Source organism: Alligator mississippiensis, chromosome 1 (assembly GCF_030867095.1).
Source record: "Alligator mississippiensis isolate rAllMis1 chromosome 1, rAllMis1, whole genome shotgun sequence".
Lineage (NCBI taxonomy): Eukaryota > Metazoa > Chordata > Crocodylia > Alligatoridae > Alligator > Alligator mississippiensis.
The window spans coordinates 266,796,519-266,817,946 of record NC_081824.1 but is presented as its reverse complement, the minus strand read 5'-3'; the positions used below and the strand labels follow the sequence as shown (position 1 = coordinate 266,817,946).

Below are 21,428 nucleotides of genomic sequence, written 5' to 3'. Positions count from 1 at the left end.
TGCTGTACCAATTCTATTTGTGCACTTGCATCTGCTCTAGAAACTCTGACATTATGTAGCATTATTCAGTGCTGCTTTACTAACAGCAGAGAGAAGGACTCTGTATCAGAGTGTATGTGTAGATAGTAATTATGTCATTTATTTTAATTGTAGTAACTCTCTGAAATAGAAAAGCTGGCCAGTATATTTACTGTTTGCAATTGCCTGGTGTCTACAGGTGTTTCCTGTAAGTCTGCTAGGAAGAGTAGGAGCTTGTCATTGCACATCTTGTTTTGGCTGCAATCTGCCCTCAGGGTTTTTGAAACTCCACACCCAGTTTGCTGCTGGCACCAGTAGGCACAGCATTAGTAAGGGCAATTGAGTTGCACTGAACATGTGGCACCATTGGTTAAGCTGAGTCAGCTGAAAAGAATGTGCCCATATTTTGTGGCAACCATCAACCAACTGAGCCAAGTTTTGCTTATAGGAAGTCTACTAGAAGCACTGAGGTGTGAGAGCTACAGGCAGTCTCCTCCGCGTTCCACGGAGGTCATTTAGAGGAAAGCATCAGAAAGCTCTGAGTAAATGCCTCCGTTCAGAGAAATATAAAAGAACAGCAGAGTTTCATGTCTCACAAGGGACCTACTGGGCTATTTCTCATAGCCCTTGTACAGGATGACATTGTCTGTCACAATACCAGACTAGCCATCATATATAAAGCAATCAGTCAACCCAGTTTTCCAGAATTTTGGGCTGTGTCCTGGTGGCATTAAGAATCTCAGAAATGCAAGTTCTGTACTGAAATTGGAAAACTGGTCTAAATCAGCCAATGCATTGTATCACCAGGTGTATGTGGCACTTGGTGAAAGGCAGGGTTAATTAGCTTGGGTACAGCACTTTGTGAATACATTTGGCTATGCAACTTCCATTTTGGAAAGCTGTTACAGGTAACCTCCAGAACCAGAAGTAGGACAGCTGCATTCATGCTCCTAGGTTGATCAGCTCTGCCACTCAGGAGAGCTAGTTAGTCTGCCTGCAGCGCTGCATTAAGGCAGCTACCTTAACAGGAATTGGAAATGGTGTATCCTACATCAGATTCTAGAGGTCTGTAGTGAGCCTTGGATCTTTAGAGCATCCAGGACCACATACCATATTTGGTACCAAGAAGTGGGGAACAGCTTTATCCATATATACAACAAAAAACAACAAGCAGGGCCTTTCTCTACTTTGAATAGAAAAGAATACAAAACTCTTTCCTACCTAACTTCCATTAACTAAAATTGGAAATGGTAGCCAACTCAGAGCAGCAGTCCCTTTTTTGACAAGTGCTTGCTCGTTATTAATGTTCCTCTAGTTCCTTTGTAGATGTTCTCTGCCAAGACATTTTGAATGCTGGTTCTTTAAACTAGTAGCTGTAGTTGTAGTTATTATGTTTTCTCTCTGTCACTGATGCAGAGGTAGAATATCCTCACACTAAACTTTGTCTGATCTTTGGCTGTAAGCTCCAAGATGGTAGCTGTTCTGGGGAGCTTCCAGGAAAAACCATGACTGGTCCCTTTAAGGAATCTGCAGTTTTTTTTAACAAGGAAACTAATTCAGAGTACATTTAAACACTGAGATGTTTGGGGCACATGTGTATCTCGAATAGGTTTAAGCAAAATTGATTTCTCCTTTTAAAAACAATTCTTTCTCTGAAGTCTTCAATGAGACATGGTGGCAAAGCAATTGAGGCACTTTACTATGGTCCCAGGGCTTAGTGCTACTCTGGGCTCATGCTAAAGGTTGTCTCCAAGTGTCCCAGTTGTAAATGAGCTGGTGAATCAAGGTGACCAAATCCAATGCTAGTCTCTTTGTGTGCTGTTGACTAGAAACCTGTGTGCCTTCACCATGCTAGTCTCATGGGTCATTTGGCTTATGTCAACCTTTGACTTTTGACTGAAATCTTCCAAGTTCCCTTTGATATACTCGTTGGTGAGCTTACCCTGTCCCTCCCCCTTTAAAACCTGCAACCTATATACTGCTGAAAAGCTTTTCAAATTAATTCAGGTCTGTACTGAAAAGTGCTTAACTGGATGCTTCTATTCAAATTATCCAGAGTAAAATAATGTTTATCTTTCCTACTGCCATTTTTTTCAGAATCAACCCTAAATATCTCTCAACTCCCAGCATCAGCTACTCAGTTGCAGGACTGGCACTGGGAGATAAGAATCCCAGTCCCCACTCTCCATTCGCCATCAGGAAGCAGGGTCTGGGAGCTCCTTGCTGCCAGGGTCGGGGGACATGGCTGTCTCCATACCCTGGCTATCTCTATACTACCTGGCCTCAGGCTCCAGCAAGCATTCCAGCATTCCCTATCCCCTCTCCAGGGGACCCAGGGGAAAAAAAATAAAGAACCCCCCAGCCCAGATAGCCTCAACCTTAAATACCTTTTCTGACCTCATCCAGGGCCCCAGCCAAAAAGCAGCCTCATTGGAACACTGCTAATGCAGACCAATGAATTCAAAGGGAGTCAGCACTTCAGGATTTGGCCAGAGTCACTAAACTGGTTTTATAGGTCCTGTTGAGGAATCTTACAGCAGTGGTCTGGATGGGATGGGAGGTCGTCCTCTCTACTCCTAGAGGAGGCACAATATACAACAATCACACAGAAAACATGATCATGCTTTACATCCAAACAGGATACACAGTGACAGGCAACACACTTTATAGCACAAAATGACTTGTACATTTGGGGTGCACTACACTTGAAATCAGGATTGAAGAAGCCTGGTGGAGAGTACTGGTTTCTAGCGACAATTCCTAGCTTCTTAGGGCAGTATTCATAGTCTAGGAGTTCCTGTCCTTTTGCCAGCTTCAGTGCCTCTTATTTCTGGCATTATTATTTGTATTTAATGACAGTGTTCCCTCTAAGCTGTTCAGCATGCACAGCCGCACAGGTGTGCCTGGCAGCGTGCATGAGCGTGCCTGCGCAACCGTGCATGCCACACAGCTTAGAGGGAACGCTGGTTAATAAGAGCTTCCTTGTCAGGGAATAATCAGAAGCCACAGAGACAATAGCTGGAAGATTCCACAGGAAGAGATATGTGCTCTGGAAATCAGAGAGGTCTTTAACTTGCCTTCCAGGCCATTGTACTGGGTGAAGAGACCCATCTACACAACTTTGATAGCCTGTAGGGTTACAGATTCTACTGTGAGAACCCCTGTTGTTTGCTGCGTGTTTGGAGTTCTTTGGCTTGCTAGCATAACATAAAGGTTTCCCTGAACTCAGCTTGCAAGTGCAACTCGGTTACATATGATGACCACCTTCCCAGATCTTGGGAACCCTTCATACGCATTGTCTACTGACTCTGATTAAACAAAGGCTTAAAAATGGACATGTAATGCTCCTGGTTGGTCATTTGTTGTCCCACAAGATGTGGACCAAGTTTTCCTGGCCAGTTCTGTTCTCTTTTTCAATAACTCAGACTGGAACCCTTCTCCATGTGCCTTCAAAATGCCAGGCACTGCATACAGTGAACAGAAATTCAGCAAAACATGCTTGAAACCTTATCACATCTCTCCCTATGCCATGGGATTCCCTCACAGCCAGATTGTATGTGCTAACACCAGCCTGAAATTCTTTTCTTTCTGAGCCTCCAGCTCTTTCTAAGAAAGAGGTATACAGCCAATGGAAGCTAGGGACAGTCCCCAAGGAGGGCTATATAGCTATGGCCCACACTTGTAGGGATCAGATTAGAAAAGCTAAGGCAGCATCTGAACTAAAATTAGGAACGGGAATCAAAAACAACAAGAACTCCTTCTTTAGGTATGTAGGGAATGGGAGGAAAAGGAATGGGAGCATGGGGTCATTGCTCAACAACTCAGGACAGCTAGTCACCAGCACTCAGGAGAAAACTGAACTCCTGAATGACTACTTTGCTTCAGGCTTCCACTGGGCCAGGGGGAAAATCACACCAGTTAGGGTACAGAATAAGCAGGGTTCAAATGACCACCTTCCTACTATTGCCGTAGAACTGGTGTGTGGTTAATTAAAGAAATTGGACATATATAAGACAGCAGGTCCAGATGAACTTTATCCGAGAGTGCTGAAGGAGCTGGCCAAAGTCATCGCAGAACCCCTGGTGAAGCTCTTCCAAAACTCATGGAGCTCCAGGGAGGTCTCTGAGGACAGGAAGAGGGCCAGTGTTTTGCCCATCTTCAAGAAGGGTAAGAGGGAGGACCCCGATAACTATAGGCTAATTAGCCTAACTTCTATCCCAGGGAAAATCCTGGAAAAATGCATTAAAGAGTCTATGTGCAATAGGCTTGCAGAAGGTAGGATTCTGAATGACAGTTAGCATGGCTTCATCGCAGGCAGGTCTTGTCTTACCAACCTCATCTTTTATGATCAGGTGACTCGCCACCTGGATAAGAGCAAAGATATTGGTATTATATACCATGATTTCCAAAAAGCTTTTGATCTGGTATCCCACGATGTTCTCATGAGAAATTGGAAGACTGTGGGCTTAACTGTGAGACAATCAGGTGGGTAGGAAACTGGCTGCGGGGCAGGACCCAGACAGTTCTAATGAATGGATCCATGTCATGTTGGTGAGAAGTGGCCAGTGGTGTCCCACCGGAGTCAGTGCTTGGTCCAGTGCTATTCAACATCTTCATCAATGATTTGGGTGTGGGGGTGAAGAGCTCACTGGCCAAGTTTGCGGATGACACCAAGTTCTGGAGAAGCGTGGTCACGCTTGAAGATAGGCTGCAGGTGGACCAAGATAGGCTTACAGGTTGAGCAGACTGGAACCAGATGAAGTTCAACATCAAAAAATGTAAAGCGCTCCACCTGGGGACAAACAATCCCTTGCACACCTACAAGCTTGGCAACACCAACCTGACCAGCACTACGAACAAAAGGGACCTGGGGGTAATAATTGACCACAGTATGAACATGAGCCGGCAGTGCAATGCTGTAGCCAGCAGGGCTAACAATACCCTGGTATGCATCAATCGATGCATCTCCAGCAAAACCAAATAAGTGATTCTCCCATTCTACTCGGCATTGGTGAGACCGCAGCTGGAGTACTGCATCCAGTTCTGGGCGCCGCACTTTAACAAAGACGTGGTAAAACTTGAGAGAGTCTAGAGAAGGGCCACTCGTATGATCAGAGACTTGCGTGGCAAGCCATACGAAAGGCTGAGAGATCTGGGACTCTTCAGCCTGAAAAAGAGAAGGCTGAGAGGGGAATTGGTAGCAGCTTACTGCTACATCAGAGGCATACATCAAGGGCTCGTTGAACAACTGTTCACCAGGGCAGCCTTGGGGAAAACTAGGACTAACAGTCACAAACTCCTGGAAGACCATTTCAGGCTCAACATTAGGAAAAATTACTTCACAACTATGGTGTCCAGACTGTGCAATAAGCTCCCTCCAGAGGTGGTGCAATCACCTACCCTGGAAATCTTCAAGAGGAGACTGGACGGTCACCTTGCTGGGATCACCTGACCCCAGTTGTCTTTCCTGCCTAGTGCAGGGGGCTGGACCTGATGATCTTCCAAAGTCCCTTCCAGCCTTACAATATATTAATCTTTCTTTCCCCTTTCTAATATTTGCACCTTTAGTAGAAGTCATCCTTTTTTTCCTCAGCTAAGTTTTCTTTTATATTTCATACCTGCTTTCTGGCAGCGAGGACTTGGGAAAGCCATAGAGGCACGTAATTTCTCCTCTTCCCAATCATCCGAATCCCCATCTCCAGGAAAGAGGATAGGAAATTCCTGGAGTCTGAGATCTTTATGTCCTGCTAAATTCTGATCCATTACATGGATCAAATGCCTTCAGCTCCTGACTGAAGCTTTGTTAAAAAAGAAAAAAAGAAAAAAAAGAACAACCTTGATCTGGAGTAGAACCCAGACTTCAGTTGTACCCTAAACGCTAGAAAATGGAAGAGCTCTGAACTGTACTAGTCTCTACCTCTTCCATGATGGGAGGGATGGGAAAGAGTGTTGGACAATGCAGTTCTCACAGTTATCCCAACCTGAAGTGTTGGGGAGGAGCTTACATTTATTCCAGTCCTACTCTTTCAAAGGTAGGGAATGCAGCTAGCAGAATGAGGTTCTGGTCCCTGCCAAATTATATTGATAAATAATAATAGGACACTTACTGTAACGATAGTTCAAAGCAACCCCAGCCCAAGCATCTCTCTGAAAGCAGTTCTGTGAATAGTTACATTAACACCACCAAAGCAAGGAGAGGCTTCAATACAGATAAGAAACCAAAGGGATGAATACAACACACAAATCCCTTCTGCATCAGTGTGCTGGAAAGTGCCCAATGCAATGATTTGTGGAGCAGGGTGTAGGGAGGGAAAGAAAGATGCTTGGTCAGGATGCAGAAATGTCCGTGTTGCTAGAAGAGGTTTGCTTATTCAAACCTTAAATCTTTTAGATGTATTGTTTCTAGAGCTGGAGCCCAGCATGCTCTTGAGCTCCAATCAGAATAATCATTGTGGGATTTCCTTCTAGGGTTGTAAAGTACAGACCAATATGAGCCTGAGCCCACCCACTTCCTGGGTAACCTTTGCTCTGCTTTTGTTGATACTTTCATGGCTAACGAAGAAAATTAACAATCTTGTGTTGTGCATGGGCTCTGCTGATTCTCAGTCTTTGTCCTGTTTCTTGTGCTGTCATTCAGCTACTTTCCTGTCCCCTTGACTCTTGATTATTTTTTTGTTTCACCTTGGTTTTGTGCTCTCCTACTCCTTCCTCTTCTACTTTTCATTCTTCTTTTTATTTTTTCCAGTTCTGGCAGTGCTCTCCTCTCCATATCATTCCAATGCCAGTGCTGTAGCCAACTATAATGCGCACCATTTATCAAATGGCTTGGTTGAAAACATAAAACAGTCCCTTTTTCCACTTTCAGTTTCAGGCTAGGAACCTTTTTCTTCTAAAGGGATCAGTCCAGAACAACTTGGATTTTAACTCAGAGTCAGATGTGAAAAAAAAATCAAGTAAAATAAAAAGGAGATTCTCTCAAACTTTTTGGTAGTAAAAATGCATTCTCTGGTACAACCCTTAATGTGTCTCTTCTTTAATTACAAACTGCTGATCTTTAATCACCTAGCCGGGGTCATTTGACTCCAGCATCCTTTCCTGCCCATGGCAGGGGGTCGGACTTGATGATCTGCTCAGGTCCCTTCTGACCCTACCAACTATGAAATTGTGAAACTGTGACAATGACCTGCATTTACAAATCCAGTGCGCGCTGACTAAACAGGTGCCTGCAACAGGAGATTGAAAACAAAAGTTTACCCCATCTGTTTCCTGCTGCCAAACAGAAAAAAATGGCTGATTTGGCTGTATATGCTCCATTACATCTATGCAGGCCAGTTCTGCAATACTGCCAGGCCTAGGAACAAGAGGCTGAGCCCATGGATCCAGCCCAAATTATATTTTCCGTCTTGAGTAAAAATTAATCTGAAACTGGACAGGGTTGGTATGGGAGATTAGCAATGAGACACAAACAGTCTTTTGTCTCTAGGTCACAGAGTACAGTACACATCCTTACCTGCATATATGATAAAACTTTTCTAGGTGGACAAGACCTGAGACCTTCTGTCTTGTCTGGCTGCTTGGACTCTGTAACACCTTCACATTAAAATGTATGTGTGGTAGGTAGGAAACATTAAACTAAAAAGCAAGTCATTTGCCTTGGAAGTGCTATTTTGCTCAGCAATGAAGAGAGGCCATTTCTGAGGTGCTATGTTTCTCTTAGGCTAGGGACAGAAATTAAACATAAACCAGTATAAGATATTGGAAACCGGCTCCAATCTTTAACACAACAGAAGTTCCATGCACATAAACTGCTTTCAAAAGAGCTGAAACCAATTTAAGATAAACCTGGATGGATGTAGTATCAGATATAACTGTTTTACTTTAAAATCAGTTTATTGAACTTCTGTCCCAGATCCCCTCCAGCTTCAAGTTAAGTCAGGGTGCATCTACACATGCCGATTTAAGGCATTTTAGTTCAATATAAGGGGCATTAAGGGCATGCGTTTATACATGTGCACCCTTAACGCACCTTAAAAATGGCGATTTTAGGCTCTTAGTGCCTAAATTTGATACCTGCAAAAGCAAGTATCAAATTTAGGAATGAATAGCTAAAACACCTTAATGCACATGTAGACATACTAAGGCGCATTACCACTGTATATGTGAACTGGCAGTCCACACACTGTGTTGATACACTGTACTGTGTATGTGCATAGATGTGTGCCTAAATCCCCTTACTGTGCATTGGGCAAATGAGCAGTAAGTTTAGGCATGCATAAAAGTATATGTAGACATACACTCACAGTCTCCCAGAATCCCAGGATGCTTTGCACCTTTCCCACAAGCCTCCCCTCACAGGGTGGGTGGGCTAGCCTTGGCCCAAGCTGTCTGTTTCAGCCAAGCAGAGAGGCGTGCTCTAGCACCTCCCAGCTTCTGGCCTGAGCAACTGCAGGCATGTGGCTGCATTTCTGGAATCAAAGGTGAATCCCAGTTCACTTGCTTGTTGGTTCAATTTCTGCACCTTAGACTAACCTGCAAAGATTGAATCAATTCAGCCTTGGGCTTTTTGACTGTTTGTAATTAGCCTTGGAGTTTCAGTCACTTGGCAAGTATTTGTTGTTGGCCTTAAAGGAAACTGCAGTGTCACCTCTGCGTGTATCTTGATATTAAGAACCCATTACCTACTTTTATAGGTAGCAATCTGTTAATAGGTGCTGTAAGAACCTCCCGAGTACTGAAAAATCAAGGAAACCATCTCTTACCCTCTGGAGGAAAAATAGGTTGACTAGTTCATAGGGTATGCCTGTACAAGGAGATGATCAAGGGAAAGCTAACTGGGAAAGAGGAGTTTTTCATGTAGTTCTGATTATAGAAAGGCCAGTGCTTGCATCTGTCTCTCGAAGGAGTCAGCTCTCTGGTCAAGGTCTGGCTCCTGTGAAAATTCTGCACCCACATTTGCAAAGTTCCCACTGCTGATTGAATTGCAAAGCTCCCACTGCTGATCGACAGTCAGATTGTTCCAGTGAAGTGTAGCTGAGCCTAGTGGTGAAAGGGATGGGGAAAGCATCCCAGCCACATCTGTCACACTTTTATGAAATATGGGATAGGAATGCAAAGTTGGAGCACCTTCAGCAGCAAGCATGCCAAAAAAATAAAAAGCTGAATCCCTGATATGGCAACCCTCTAGAAAGGGTGGTATGCAGAAATACTGATCTCATCTCATGTACAACAGCACATGTTGTCACAGGCAAAACCATCTGCCTTCTCTGCCCTGGCTTTATACTCCCCCTTTATTGCAGGGAGAAACTAAAGAGTGGTTATTGCTGGGCTGTGAAGATCAAGATTGCTGTAGTTCCATTCTTTGATCTACCAAAGATAGTTTGGTTGTGGACTGGGTACTTGCTATTAATCTGCTTGATTAATCTGTTGATCTGGTTATTTTGCCATGTTTGTGTTGAGCCTCTGACCTATGAAGATGTATTTGTGGTAAGAAAAACTTTTAAGAGCTACAAGCAGAAAGAAGGCCACTTGAGAACTACTTGGATAAGGGAAGCCCCACTGAGCTTTGGTGCTACAAAGTGCTCTGAAAACAGTCAAGAAAGAGGTGGAGAGGAAGTCTAGTGAAGCACTGAAAGTACTGTGGGATCTGAGAACCAGAAGGGCTGATGGGAAACTGGCCACAAAAATAATATATTTAAATACAGATGGGGGATGGGGGATGAACAGGTACTAATATAAACAGTGATGGAGTCTAGGCATGTTGTAAGCCAGAAGCAATTAACAGCTGTAAAAGGCTTTGAGATTCTCAGACAAAAGGAGCAAAGTATCATTATCTCAGTAACTGAAAAGACCAGAAGAGTCAAAATTTTGGAGAGAAAGGGGAGGAAATATAAGTCACTGATGTAATGTAGCTGGTATTTCAGTGTTTCTTAAACCAGACTAGATTCTTGATGAAAATTAATTAAATTTGCCCCACTTCCTCAGGCTATAAACTGGTCCAAGGACAAGGTCTTCTCGCAGTATCCATTTTCTGCCATAGGCAGAAAGCATACTCATTAAAAAGCATGATCTATTTGGTCATAAAGATGAACACATCTGAAGGAATACAGGGTCAAAGGATTATTGAGCTGTCTCACACTGTGGCCCCCTGACAGAGATTTTACTGGGATTTGGGTGCTATTGCAGAGCCAACATCAGCTCAATGAGGCTGTGCAGGGGGCCCAGCTCAAGCCCCCAAACCACTCTGGGTCTTAGGTTTATTTTCATGGTGTTCTTGTGAACTGAGAACCTCAAAATACATCACAGTACTTCCATCTCCAGCCACATTCACCTCATTTGGGTTAAATCCATGATCCTCCAAAACAGGGATGACCACCCTGTGACACAAATGCCATGGGTGGTGTGGGCCACCTCTGTGTGTGGCACTTGCCAGATCAGGGCGGGGAAAGGCAGCACAGCAGCAGATTAGGCAGGGAGCATGAGGCAGGGAGCAGAAAGCAGAGCAGCAGATTGGGCAGGGAGCAGAGAGCAGAGAGCAGAGATGATTCAGCAGGGAAAGGGGTTCAGAGTGGGACTCAAGAAGGGTGTAAGGCTAACTTGTGGCATGCCTGCCAGAAAGTTTGGCTCCTACTGCTCCAAAACAATGTTCAGTAAACAGACAAAGAATATACATAGGAGGAAAATATACGCAGGAGGGAAACTGGTGGGGAACAGATAGAGAAGCCTAAAGTGTTTCTTTACTTGTTCTGTGACTAGAAACAGAACTCCATTCTCTAGAGTCTAGGGATCTCTAATCACCACTATGTTTACTTTCAAACAAAATGAATAAAAAAATCCTGGAATGTGTTAATAATCTCTTGAATCCACTAACTGCAAATGGAAAATAAAACTTTTACAAACTACACGATCTTTTGTGGGTAGCAATCTGCTAACACTGATGCTGTAGTTTAACTCTCACTTCACTGCTCTCCTAGGCTAGGGACACACATTACATACAAACTGGTTTAAGTGATCAGAAACTGGTTTAAACCTTTAACAACAGATGTTCAGTGCACATAAACCAGTTTTAAAATGGTTGAAACTGGTTTGAGATAAACCTGGTTGAATGTAGTATCAGACTGAACTGATTTGAGTCAAACTGGTTTATGACCCCAGACCCCTTGCTGGTTTAAGTTAAACCAGACTCCCCCAGCATCCTATGCTCTCTGCTCCAGAGCAGAGCTGGCCCTCTGCTCCTTGGTTGGAGCTTGGCACAGACTGCAGGCATCTGCCTGGCTTCCCCCTTCTCCCCCCTCCCCTCTCCACTCCCTGCTAAGCAGGGATTCCCCCATCCCCTTACACAGACACCTCTCAGCATTAGCTAGCAGACCACATGCTGGCTATGGTCCATGCTGTGGCAGACAGGACAAAAGCAGAATCAATGGGTAGCTGGTAATAGCTCTGTTGTTTTCTTAATGGGGTGATAAACACTGAGTTAGGGGTGATAAACACTGTGTTATCAACTGCCAGCTGGGCTGTTGGGGGGGGGAACCCATCCCTAATCAGAGCATCCTGCCAGGGCCTGGCCATGCCCCACTCAGCTTAGCACTGTAGAAGGGTAGGGAGGCATGCTCTAGCACACCCGCCTCCCCCATGGCTTCGAGCCTGAGCCACTGCAGGCGCGTGCCTGCATTTCTGGGATACCTGTACAGTTACAGACTGATTTAGCCTAGCCAGGTTAGACTAACCTGCAAAGATTGTATCAATTCAGACTCAGGCTTTTAGAATGTCTGACCCTAGCCCTACAGAGTTTCCAACTGATATCACTCCAAATAAAATAGCCTTAGATGGTCTTTTTGAACAAGACTAAAAAAACTCTCAGACTAGTAATCACTATCTTTACCTAATCAGGGTATATTATTGAGTCCTATTAATTAGCCCACAGTTGAAGATTCATGACTACTTTAGAAGGAAAAAGTCTAACACCATTCCCTCAGAGATGCCAGGAGAAACCAGAGTTGGCTACAAATAGTACAAAATACTGGCCTGAGTAGTTCTAAAGTTTCCCAACAAGAGAATACCAATGACATTCACCTTTATCAGGCTGATAATTGGTCTTAATCCTTGCACAGCCTCCAGGCATGTCCCCCAGCTTAGGAAGCATATTTGAAATGAGAAGAATGATCTAGCATACTTTGTGAAGTAGGAATGAGAGAGTGAGCCTGGACATAACTCCTGCAAGATGGAGAAACAAACATCTGTACACACTTTGAAATAGAAGAGACAGAGGCCTGGTACGTCATCTCGGGTGGGATAGAGAGGCTGCTTGTATAGCCCCTCGAGTGCAGACAGAGGGGACCTTAGTTCTCCACGTCTACTGGGGCAAAGGATGGCATGTATCTTTTTACTTAGTGTGTCTAGGTAAAGAACATTCCCAAGAGAGAGAAGAGGAAAGCCTGGCATGCCACGAGCAGCAAGAGAGAAGCCTTCTGCAGGATAAAGAGCCGAATGATATTCTGCAGTGCAATGGCCAGAAAGGATCTGAAAAATGGATTTTCCTGTTGTGAAACACACAGCGTAATTGGAGAGCTGGCAGCTGGTGGTTTTGCAGCCCATGGGCTCCTCATTCTAATCTTAGAATGGCATGTTCACTGCTTCCTGTGGACTAGAGCAGGAACCTCTCCCTCCCTCACATGCACAGTAGAGAGTCTACTCACAGTGCATTTTACCCATGAAAGGGGAAGTGCTTAGGGACATTCCAGCTTTTGCTTTGTACTTGGAGCCTTGATGAGATCTGGAGAAAGGGAGCCAAGTTTTCGGGCTGAAACTCAGGAGCTATGGACAACAAAGAAAAATAGCCACAAAAAAAGCTGCCATGTCCTCTTGGGCAAGTGAAATCTGGGTTAAGGCAGAGTGCTGAGGATGAAGCACCCTGTCCTGCTAAGACGACAAGTGTGTGCATGTGAGGACAGCCAGGTCCTGTTAAGACAAAGTGAAGTTCAGAAAAGTGGCTGCTTCATAGATCTAAAGTCTGATGGCTACATTGGGCACCACAGATCCTGCACTTTTGCTGCAATCCCCAAGCCTGTGTCAAACTTAGTTGAGACTTGTCTGTATTGCATGTAGTGAACAGCTTGAGATCTGTGTGGCAGAACATTTCCCACATTGTATGGCTGATTGCTTTTTCTAGTGGTAGCCCACCCCAGCTGGCTCTGCAACTCCTCCTTCTCTTCTATGTCTCATTCTTTGCTCCCAGCTCTCCAGCATGTGGCCTCTCCACTATACAGGACCAACCTCAACTGCAGCTCCTCCCGGATGAGTCATCATTTATCAGAGGCATTGATCTTAGCCATCTTGCCAGCCATTCCAGCAGGTCCTCTCACTGTTTTGCCCTTGGCTGTCTGCCTCTTTCCAATGACTCTTTTCTTTTTGAAAAGACAAAGGGATGGGAAGGAGGTCAGTTGGTCCCTAGTGGGAGGTTCATTGAGAGGAGAAAGCTCACCTGGGCTCTTAGGCAGGAAGCAGGCCCTTCTTTGAAATGCAAACAGTGATATTGCTAACATATTGAGTGAATGGATCACGATTGAAAGGATGCTGTTGGAGGATTTTGGTGTTAGTGAGAGGAGGTGGGGAACATGCTGGAAGGTCTAGCTATGTGTGTTTTTAAGGCAGGATGCTCCTTAACCGAAACTGTCTTGCACCATAATGCCATAGTCCAGAACCCAATCCAAATGTGAAGCAACACTCAGGCTGCTTTTCAGTTTAACCCAATTTCTGTCCAAAAGACAGTTATCTAAGGAACTAACTTTCCACTGTATGCTCTTAAGTTTCTACTGCTAATTCTTTCACTATGCCCTACCCCATTATAAAGGCCAAAGTCCCATCTTTGGCCTTCTGGAAACCTGAGCTGTCAGCTGTGCCAAAGGGGCAATGCCACTAGCACAACCCACAATTCCTTCTACATGGAACAATGGCAAGGGAGAGGAAAAAATCGGGGGGGAGGAGAGGGCTTCTGTTAGCCACAGAAATGTGTGTCCTTCTAGAAACAGCTTTGGTGGGACTTTCCTAGCTATAGAATAGAAGTGTGAGTGGGCGGGGGGAGGTGGTATAGGTATAGTATTAAGAATGGTGGACTGAAATGTGATATTGTCGGAGATGTGGGCTGTAGACTGGAAATCTCCCTATTGTCTGGATTTTATGAGATTCTGCTGAAAAGGCTCAGGATGAGGAAGTTAATTAATTATTCGCTGTTTGCCCGGTTTTGTTTTTACTGATACCACATTGTGGAGCTAAAGAAAGGAGATGTTGGTTCCATAGATTCCTGATTTCCTGGTTTTTCACTGGTGTCTGATGATACATCTACAGTAAAAGAAAACAATACATGAGGTGAAGTGGCTGGGGCATTAGGCCATGGCACAAGTTGATCAAAACCTCATGATTGAGTTTCCCTATTTTCAGCCTGACAGGGGGTGTTTGTGAAGGGGGTAGTGTGGCTTCTCATAGCCTGACGTCTCTTTGAAAGGTGAGATACTAGGAGAGAATGGACAACAGTAACTCACTCACACAAACCCCTCAAGCTGAGCTGAGATATTGGGTGCAATGGCTTCTTTCATCCAGTCCCATCTCCCTGCAAAAGAGTCAGTGGGAGGGAAGGCCATTCAGAACTAGATCCCTCCCCCCCATCCCATCCTCTACCTCCATCATAACTGAAACTTTTGGGAGAGAAGTCTCTTATGCCCTAATTCTATCCACCCACTGCTGGAAAGTGACAGTGAAGGGAGAGATTTGGATAAAAAAAAAATTCCCACTGAAGTGAAGAACTGGAACAAGATCTTCAGCTGGAAAAGAAAGGCTTCCTCATATATTACCAGTGCCCAGAATTGCTGAAATCCCACTAAGAATGCTAAGGAAATGTTAACATATTAATAGGCCACATTTTCATGGGTAGTTTGTTCTCAGACCATCTATTTGACATCTGACAGCAATGACTCTGAGCTGTCAGTCAATGAATTACATGTACAAATGACTCTTATACTTTGTAATTACTGACTTAGATTCACCCCAGCCTTCCTGCTTTCTGTGCTTTTGAGACATGGACATGTAACATCTTGTTTCTGTTTTTTCAGAATCAACCAGCAGTGACCAGTGCAGAGGTAGAGAAATCAGCATCCCCATCAGTGGCTCAGTTAGCAGGAAGGTTCAAAGAGCAAGCAGCTGCCATTTCTGGAAAGGAGGTAAGGAGTGATATGGCCTCCTAGGTAACAAAGCCAGGATATGGGAGACTTGTCCTGCCTGCAGAAGGTGAGGAACCAGAGTGATCCATGCATAAAAATGTCTTGATTTCACATGGCACCTTTCATTCTAAAGAATCATAAGGTACTTCAGAGAGTGTGATACAAACTAGGAACACTATATTCCATGCCAACACTTTAGCATGCTTAGGCCAGCTGTCACTATGAGAAGTCTATTGCTAGCTTGCAGCCGGATGTTTGTGCCATATGCCCTGGGGACACCGAAGAGCCTAATAGGATGCCTATGGGTTCTTCAGTAATAGCTGGCATTGATGCATGATGCACATATACTGCCTAACTCTGTGCTTTTTTGGGGTACTTCATAATTAGAAAACATGATTTCCCCAGCCAAATATCTGACATCAATGGCATGGAAAAGGAATTCCAGGTAGTGGGGTGTCCAATGACAGACGTGGTAGCTGAGAAGCTAGCATCCTTCTCACTACCAGCTTTCCATCACTCTGTTAAAACAGTGATAGATGCCCTTTGAAAGACAGATAGATGTTGCTCTCGACTAGCTGTCTAACTTCGGTAAACAAAGTTTTGCTCCTCTTGATTTCAATCTGGGCCTAACTAACCAATTCCAGTGTTCTGAAGACTTAATTAGCAGTCACTGTTGGATTAAAAACCCCCTCACATTTTGCAAAGCAAACACTTTCCAGGCTTTCCATATTGCCATTAGATATGTATCCTCCTCTAACACCAAGAAACTGACATCTCATTTGCATTTAAATAAATTAGGCACATATAGTCTCCTGTTTGGCTGCAGATATTTGACCCAGCTGGGCAGAGATTCTAATCTAAAGACTGAATTTGACATATGCAAGCTAGATTATGACTGAACTTGGAAAAAAATAATAGTACCAACATGAGTAAAAGCAGTAGTCTATAGGAGTGCTAGACAGTATAGTCTTGCTCTGCAGGAAAAGCAGTATCTCTTTTAACTGTGAGGTACTTATTGTGTGACTTGTGTCCTAATAAGGCCTGTATTGACTCAATATAAAGAAGGACATGGGGGCTAGTTAAAGCTCCCCTATGCCATCATTTCCAGTCAGTAAGTAACTGAGTAAAAATGGCTTTATTTCCTGTTCTAAAAGACATAGGGAACTTGAGGTTCCTGAAGAAGGGTGTTTGTGCCTGAAAGCTTGCAAAGAACTTTCTTCCAATTATTTAGTTGGTCTAATAAAAAATATCATATCTACCTAGAGAACCTTGCCTGCCTATAGGCAACTTGAGGCAGGATCATTGAATACTTGTGATCCAGGCCTGCTTCACTGAGACCAGGCGGTGAGGCAATGAGGTTTGTGAGACAACTAAAGGCTGCCCAATTTATTTGTGGCTTTAACCTGCCCCTGAGGAGGCCCCTGAGGAGGCAAGGAAAGTCTAAAAACTTCTGGCTGCTGATAGGCCTTCTATGGCAGGGGGAGAGAGCACCCTCCTACCAACCATATACATACTTTTAAAACAAAGGTGTTATTTAACAAAACTACATGCTGCTAATTGATTGCCTCTGCATTTTCTCTCTCTCATATAACAAGCTGCTTCCTTCTATTGCCAGGTTCAATTTAGCATATCACAATGCTGGGGCTGCCATAATACTCACTGGACACATCTACATGAGATGTAAACTGTGCAGTAACTAATAACACTACGCAGTAGCATGCTGGGCAAAAACGGTGCTAATACCCTACTATGTAGTAGTATTAGGTTACTGCACAGTAAGCCTCACTAAATAGCCATGTGCCGGCACTACTGCACAGTAGCATGAGTTACTGACTGATTAGGTACTTGGTTAAACAAGTACACTTAATGTGCAGTAACTATGGTGCATTAATGAATGTGTAGACGCAACCACTGTTGCCCATCCCCATTGTCTGTGGCCAGCCTGATATTGAGTTCTGTCCGTCAGACTTAGCATGGAGGACATTAATGGGGATCTATGGAGTATCACTACAATAATACAGCGTGGCATTGCAGTGTTACAGTATATGTCAGGTCAACAGTGAATTGGTATGGAATGACACTGTTTCAGCTTGATTACACTGCCATAGGGTACTGTGGGTTGTTGATTCGGCTTCTCCATTGAAAATCACGAGGCACAAGTTTGTCACACCAGACAGAATTCTGAAAAGCATCCAACTCTTTGAAAGGGGAAGATGCCACAATCCAACTTTCCACATCCCTGGCCATCAGGAGGTGAAAATTATGACAAAATTCCCTAAATATTTCACCACCTTGGTTACTTGCCAGAGGGCCACAGAGCTGCTGTGATGTACAGAAGATTTAATCTGACATTTCCAATAAAGGGGAATATGTCATTCCAATCAAGATGGAGCACTGCACCCAGGCTTCAGGTTCATAGATTCATAGATTCATAGATTGTAGTCGGAAGGGACCACAATGGATCATCGTGTCCGACCTCCTGCCCCAGCAGGAAAGAGGACCGAGGTCAGATGACCCCAGCCAGGTGACTATCTAGCCTCCTCTTGAAGACCTCCAAGCTAGGTGATAGCACCACCTCTCTTGAAAACCCATTCCAGATCCTGGCCACCCTTACTGTGAAAAATTTCTTCCTAATATCTAACCTAAATCCACTCTCAACTAGTTTACACGCATTATTCCTAGTCACTCCCTGGGGCGCCTTAGTAAACAGCGCTTCCCCTATTCCTCGTTGACCTCCCCTAATAAATTTATAGGCAGCCACAAGATCTCCCCTCAGCCATTTCTTGTGAAGGCTGAAGAGATTCAGCTCCCTCAACCTCCCCCTGTAGGGTCTATCATGAAGGCCACTAATCATGCGAGTGCCCCTCCTCTGGACCCTCTCGAGATTCCCCGCGTCCCTCTAGAAGTGTGGCACCCAAAACTGGACACGGTACTCCAACTGCGGCCTGACCAGTGCCGCATAGAGGGGGAGCATCACCTCCTTTGTTCTATTAGTCATGCAAATTACCATGGACATGACTGTGTAAATGAGAAGATGGAGTTTTGGAGAGACTGTGCTAATGCTAAATGCTAATAATGTGCTCAGTATTTCCTTATTCTTAGCATAAACTAGATTTTTTTTCCAAAAACCCAAGCAGATTCAGACTAATCGGAGTGTTACTGCAGTTCAGAAAACATACTCTTCACTCCTGAGTCACTTACCACAACTGTGACCTGGGGGGTCTGTATGCTGTACCTTTCTCTAAAAGGTCAGTGGGGCTGTGAGCTTTTGGCCCCCAGAATACATCACACACAGAATAATGAGATGGTGAGTGAATTAAGTAGGAAGCTGAGACCCATTTGAAAGAAGAAGCCTTAGTAATACATAGAGACAGGAGAGGAAGAAAGAAAAGAAATTACAAGCTGTTCTAATGGGAGCTTTCCAACAGGATGCTCATTAGAGCTCGTGGGAGCCCTGGAAGCATCTCCACCCTTCATTGCTTCCTGTCAGGCCCTCTGTTCACACAGAACCAGGAGATTGTTTCATGTCCCGTAAATTGGGTGATATAACAAAAGGAGTCCACGTTCTCAAAACTAGATGGGATTTTATTAAGAGAGCTATTTGTGGAGATGCTGGAAGTGCAGCTAGCACTCTAGCTGTGTGCATGAAGACTGACTTCCTGGTTCTTTCTCCAAACTCTTCCCTGTGGCAACCTAACATGCACTGCCATGCGGATTTCTATGGTATTGCCCTCCAGCACTTGAGTTTCACCCCTTCCTTTGTCACTCACCTAGCTGTTTCTCTCTTCAGGTACCACCCAGTAGACCAACCAGGAGGAAACCACCATGCTCTCTTCCCTTACACATCCACAAAGTGGAGGGAGGCCAAAATAATGAGCAAGTAAGTACCAATGTCATTAAGGAGTTTCCTTTTCCATCCACAAAAAATACCCTGCATATAATCTGCTGTTCCTTGCTGCCTTCCCACCCCTGCTGTCCACATTCATGTCCCAGTTCTGCTTATAAATTGCTCTCTCTCTGAGCACAGCTCCAAAGATTCTACCTGATATTCACATCTCAGGCTCTTTAGAGCAGGGACTGCCATGTATAGGGAGGGACCTATTTAATTTGCACTTTCGTGGATTTTGCAGAAACTGCAAAATCCAGGATTGTCTGCAAAATCCACAAAATCAACACAACAGCAAATGTAACAAAAATATTCTGGTTTCCCAGTGAGTACCAGTGTCTTCGCTGCCAGGAGGGAAAGGCACCAGCTAGTGGGGCAGCACAAAGGACAGAATTGCAGCTGCCCGGTCGTCCCTCCTTCCACCCCCAGCTGGGACCTGTCAACCAATCAGCACCGAGGGAGGGGGTGGCATGAAGGACAGCCAGCAGTCAAGATAGTGACTGCCCCCTTGTCCTTCCACCCCACAACAGGGCCTCTCTGCCAGTCAGTGCCAAGGGGTGGGGCTGCCGCAAAATTGGCTGTATGTGCTGCAAGCAGGCCATGAAAAACCCTTTGCCTTGCCACAATTTAAGTAAGTCCCTTGCCATGTATCATGTTTTCGCAGCATATAACACAATGAGAACTGACCTGGTTGTAGCCTTAGATGTTATTGCAATATAAATAGTAATGTTTCTGCTTGTGGATTATTTCCTCATTCTTGACCCAGTGTTTTAAAAAGGCGGGCACGTGTGTAGTTTAGCCAGAACCAAAAATATCCCATCAGCTCCACTAAACAAGTAGCTCATAAAACATTTTCATGAATGTGAAACCATTGCTACCATCTGCGAGGAATGTCAATTTTATGCCCATCTTACAAGGTAGGGAAGTGACCTCAATGTTTAAATATCTTGTCCAAAGCCGCATACACAGAGCACAGTGCTAGGAATAGAATCCCAGTGTCTCAAAACTTACCTGGTCAATTGTATTACACCCCCTGCCTCATAAGTTCCAGTCAGAAGGGAGAGAATTCCCTGTTCCCACCAATGATGCATGTGTGTGCATGTATAGGATACGGGTGGGTTTGCTACCTGCTTTTGATAATCTTCCTCATGTGGCATTATATTACTCCACACGTCCTCTCCTCTTTGTTCTGGAATGCTCCTTCCCCTGTTTTATAGCTTTAGATAGTTGGACAAGGAGCTGGGAAAGTGGAGAGTAGCCTTTCTTGTGAGGATCCCTAGAGAAGACTTCAATCACAGATCTGTTACTTTCCTTCCTCCACCTCTCACTTCCTGAGATCTCTCTGGCTTGGTCCTGGCTTCAGAGCTTTTTCTTTCTTCATCTGATTTATTTTGGTCTTTTCTCATTTATTTCCAGAAGACATCTCCAAATGCTGGTCCACTTCCCAAGGTCAAGGTGAAAAGCTCTCCCCTGATTGAAAAACTGCAGGTAGGTGAGGGATGCTGTCAACCTCACTGCTGTAATTAAACTGAATAGCACTTCACAGGGTTATGACTGTAGGACTCCTTAAAATCTTGTCATTTTCCTTTTTTTTTTTATACCCAAAATAACTCACAAATTTACCCAGCATTTGTTACCTCCTTGTATCTATCCATAGCACCTGTGTGTATGCTGGTTGGGACAACTAATAAGCTGAGTGCTTTTGGCCTGTTAATGCCAGCTGTCACTCCTAGAGTGTGATCCTCCTAGCAGTGCCTATGTAATGCTGCCTAAGACCTCTGCTAATACAAATCTGCTCATAGCAGTGTCCTATTAGTGTTGCCAAGGACACCGAAGCATGCAAACTTTTATTAATAGCAGTTTACAGGAATGACTCCAGAAGTGGGAGCTGTATCACAGTTGCAAACTAAGTTACTTCTGTGGTATTCTCTTGTTAAACATAGTGCTCATTCAGAGGGCTCAAGAGTGCCCACAGCTGGAACCTTTAGGTGCGGCATGGGCAAGGATAGAGAAACTGGTTTAAAGCTCCTAGCTATAATAAGTTAACTGATCTGTTCACAGCCTCTCCTAATGGCAAACCTCTGTAGACACGTTTGCTTGGCCAGGACATTGGAAAATCCCTTAGCCTCAGGATGGCACAAGAGTAATCCAGAGATCAAGCTGTTTCTGCAGGACAAGTGTCCAAGTCATAACTTCCCCACATGGAATTGTTTGTTGACAGTATCACCAGGAGAAACAGAAAGCCAACAGCTAAAATGTTTGCCTTCTTGAGAAGTTTAGCACTATCCCTGTTAAGAGCAAGGGCTCCCCCAGGT

At 44.4% G+C, this 21,428-nt stretch overlaps 1 protein-coding gene across 3 annotated transcripts in view; it reads left to right on the top strand.

The window, feature by feature from the left end:
- RCSD1 (RCSD domain containing 1) overlaps positions 1–21,428 on the top strand; it is a 52,511-nt gene that overhangs the window by 25,945 nt on the left and 5,138 nt on the right. For 2 of the 3 annotated variants that reach the window (XM_006262265.4, XM_019476529.2), the window contains exons 2-4: positions 15,120–15,227; positions 19,018–19,107; positions 20,530–20,601. In XM_006262265.4, the coding sequence (XP_006262327.1) occupies positions 15,120–15,227; positions 19,018–19,107; positions 20,530–20,601 (270 nt within the window). Of the gene's footprint in view, positions 1–15,119; positions 15,295–19,017; positions 19,108–20,529; positions 20,602–21,428 lie in introns of those variants that run through there. The other variant, XM_019476530.2, reaches the window with a different exon arrangement.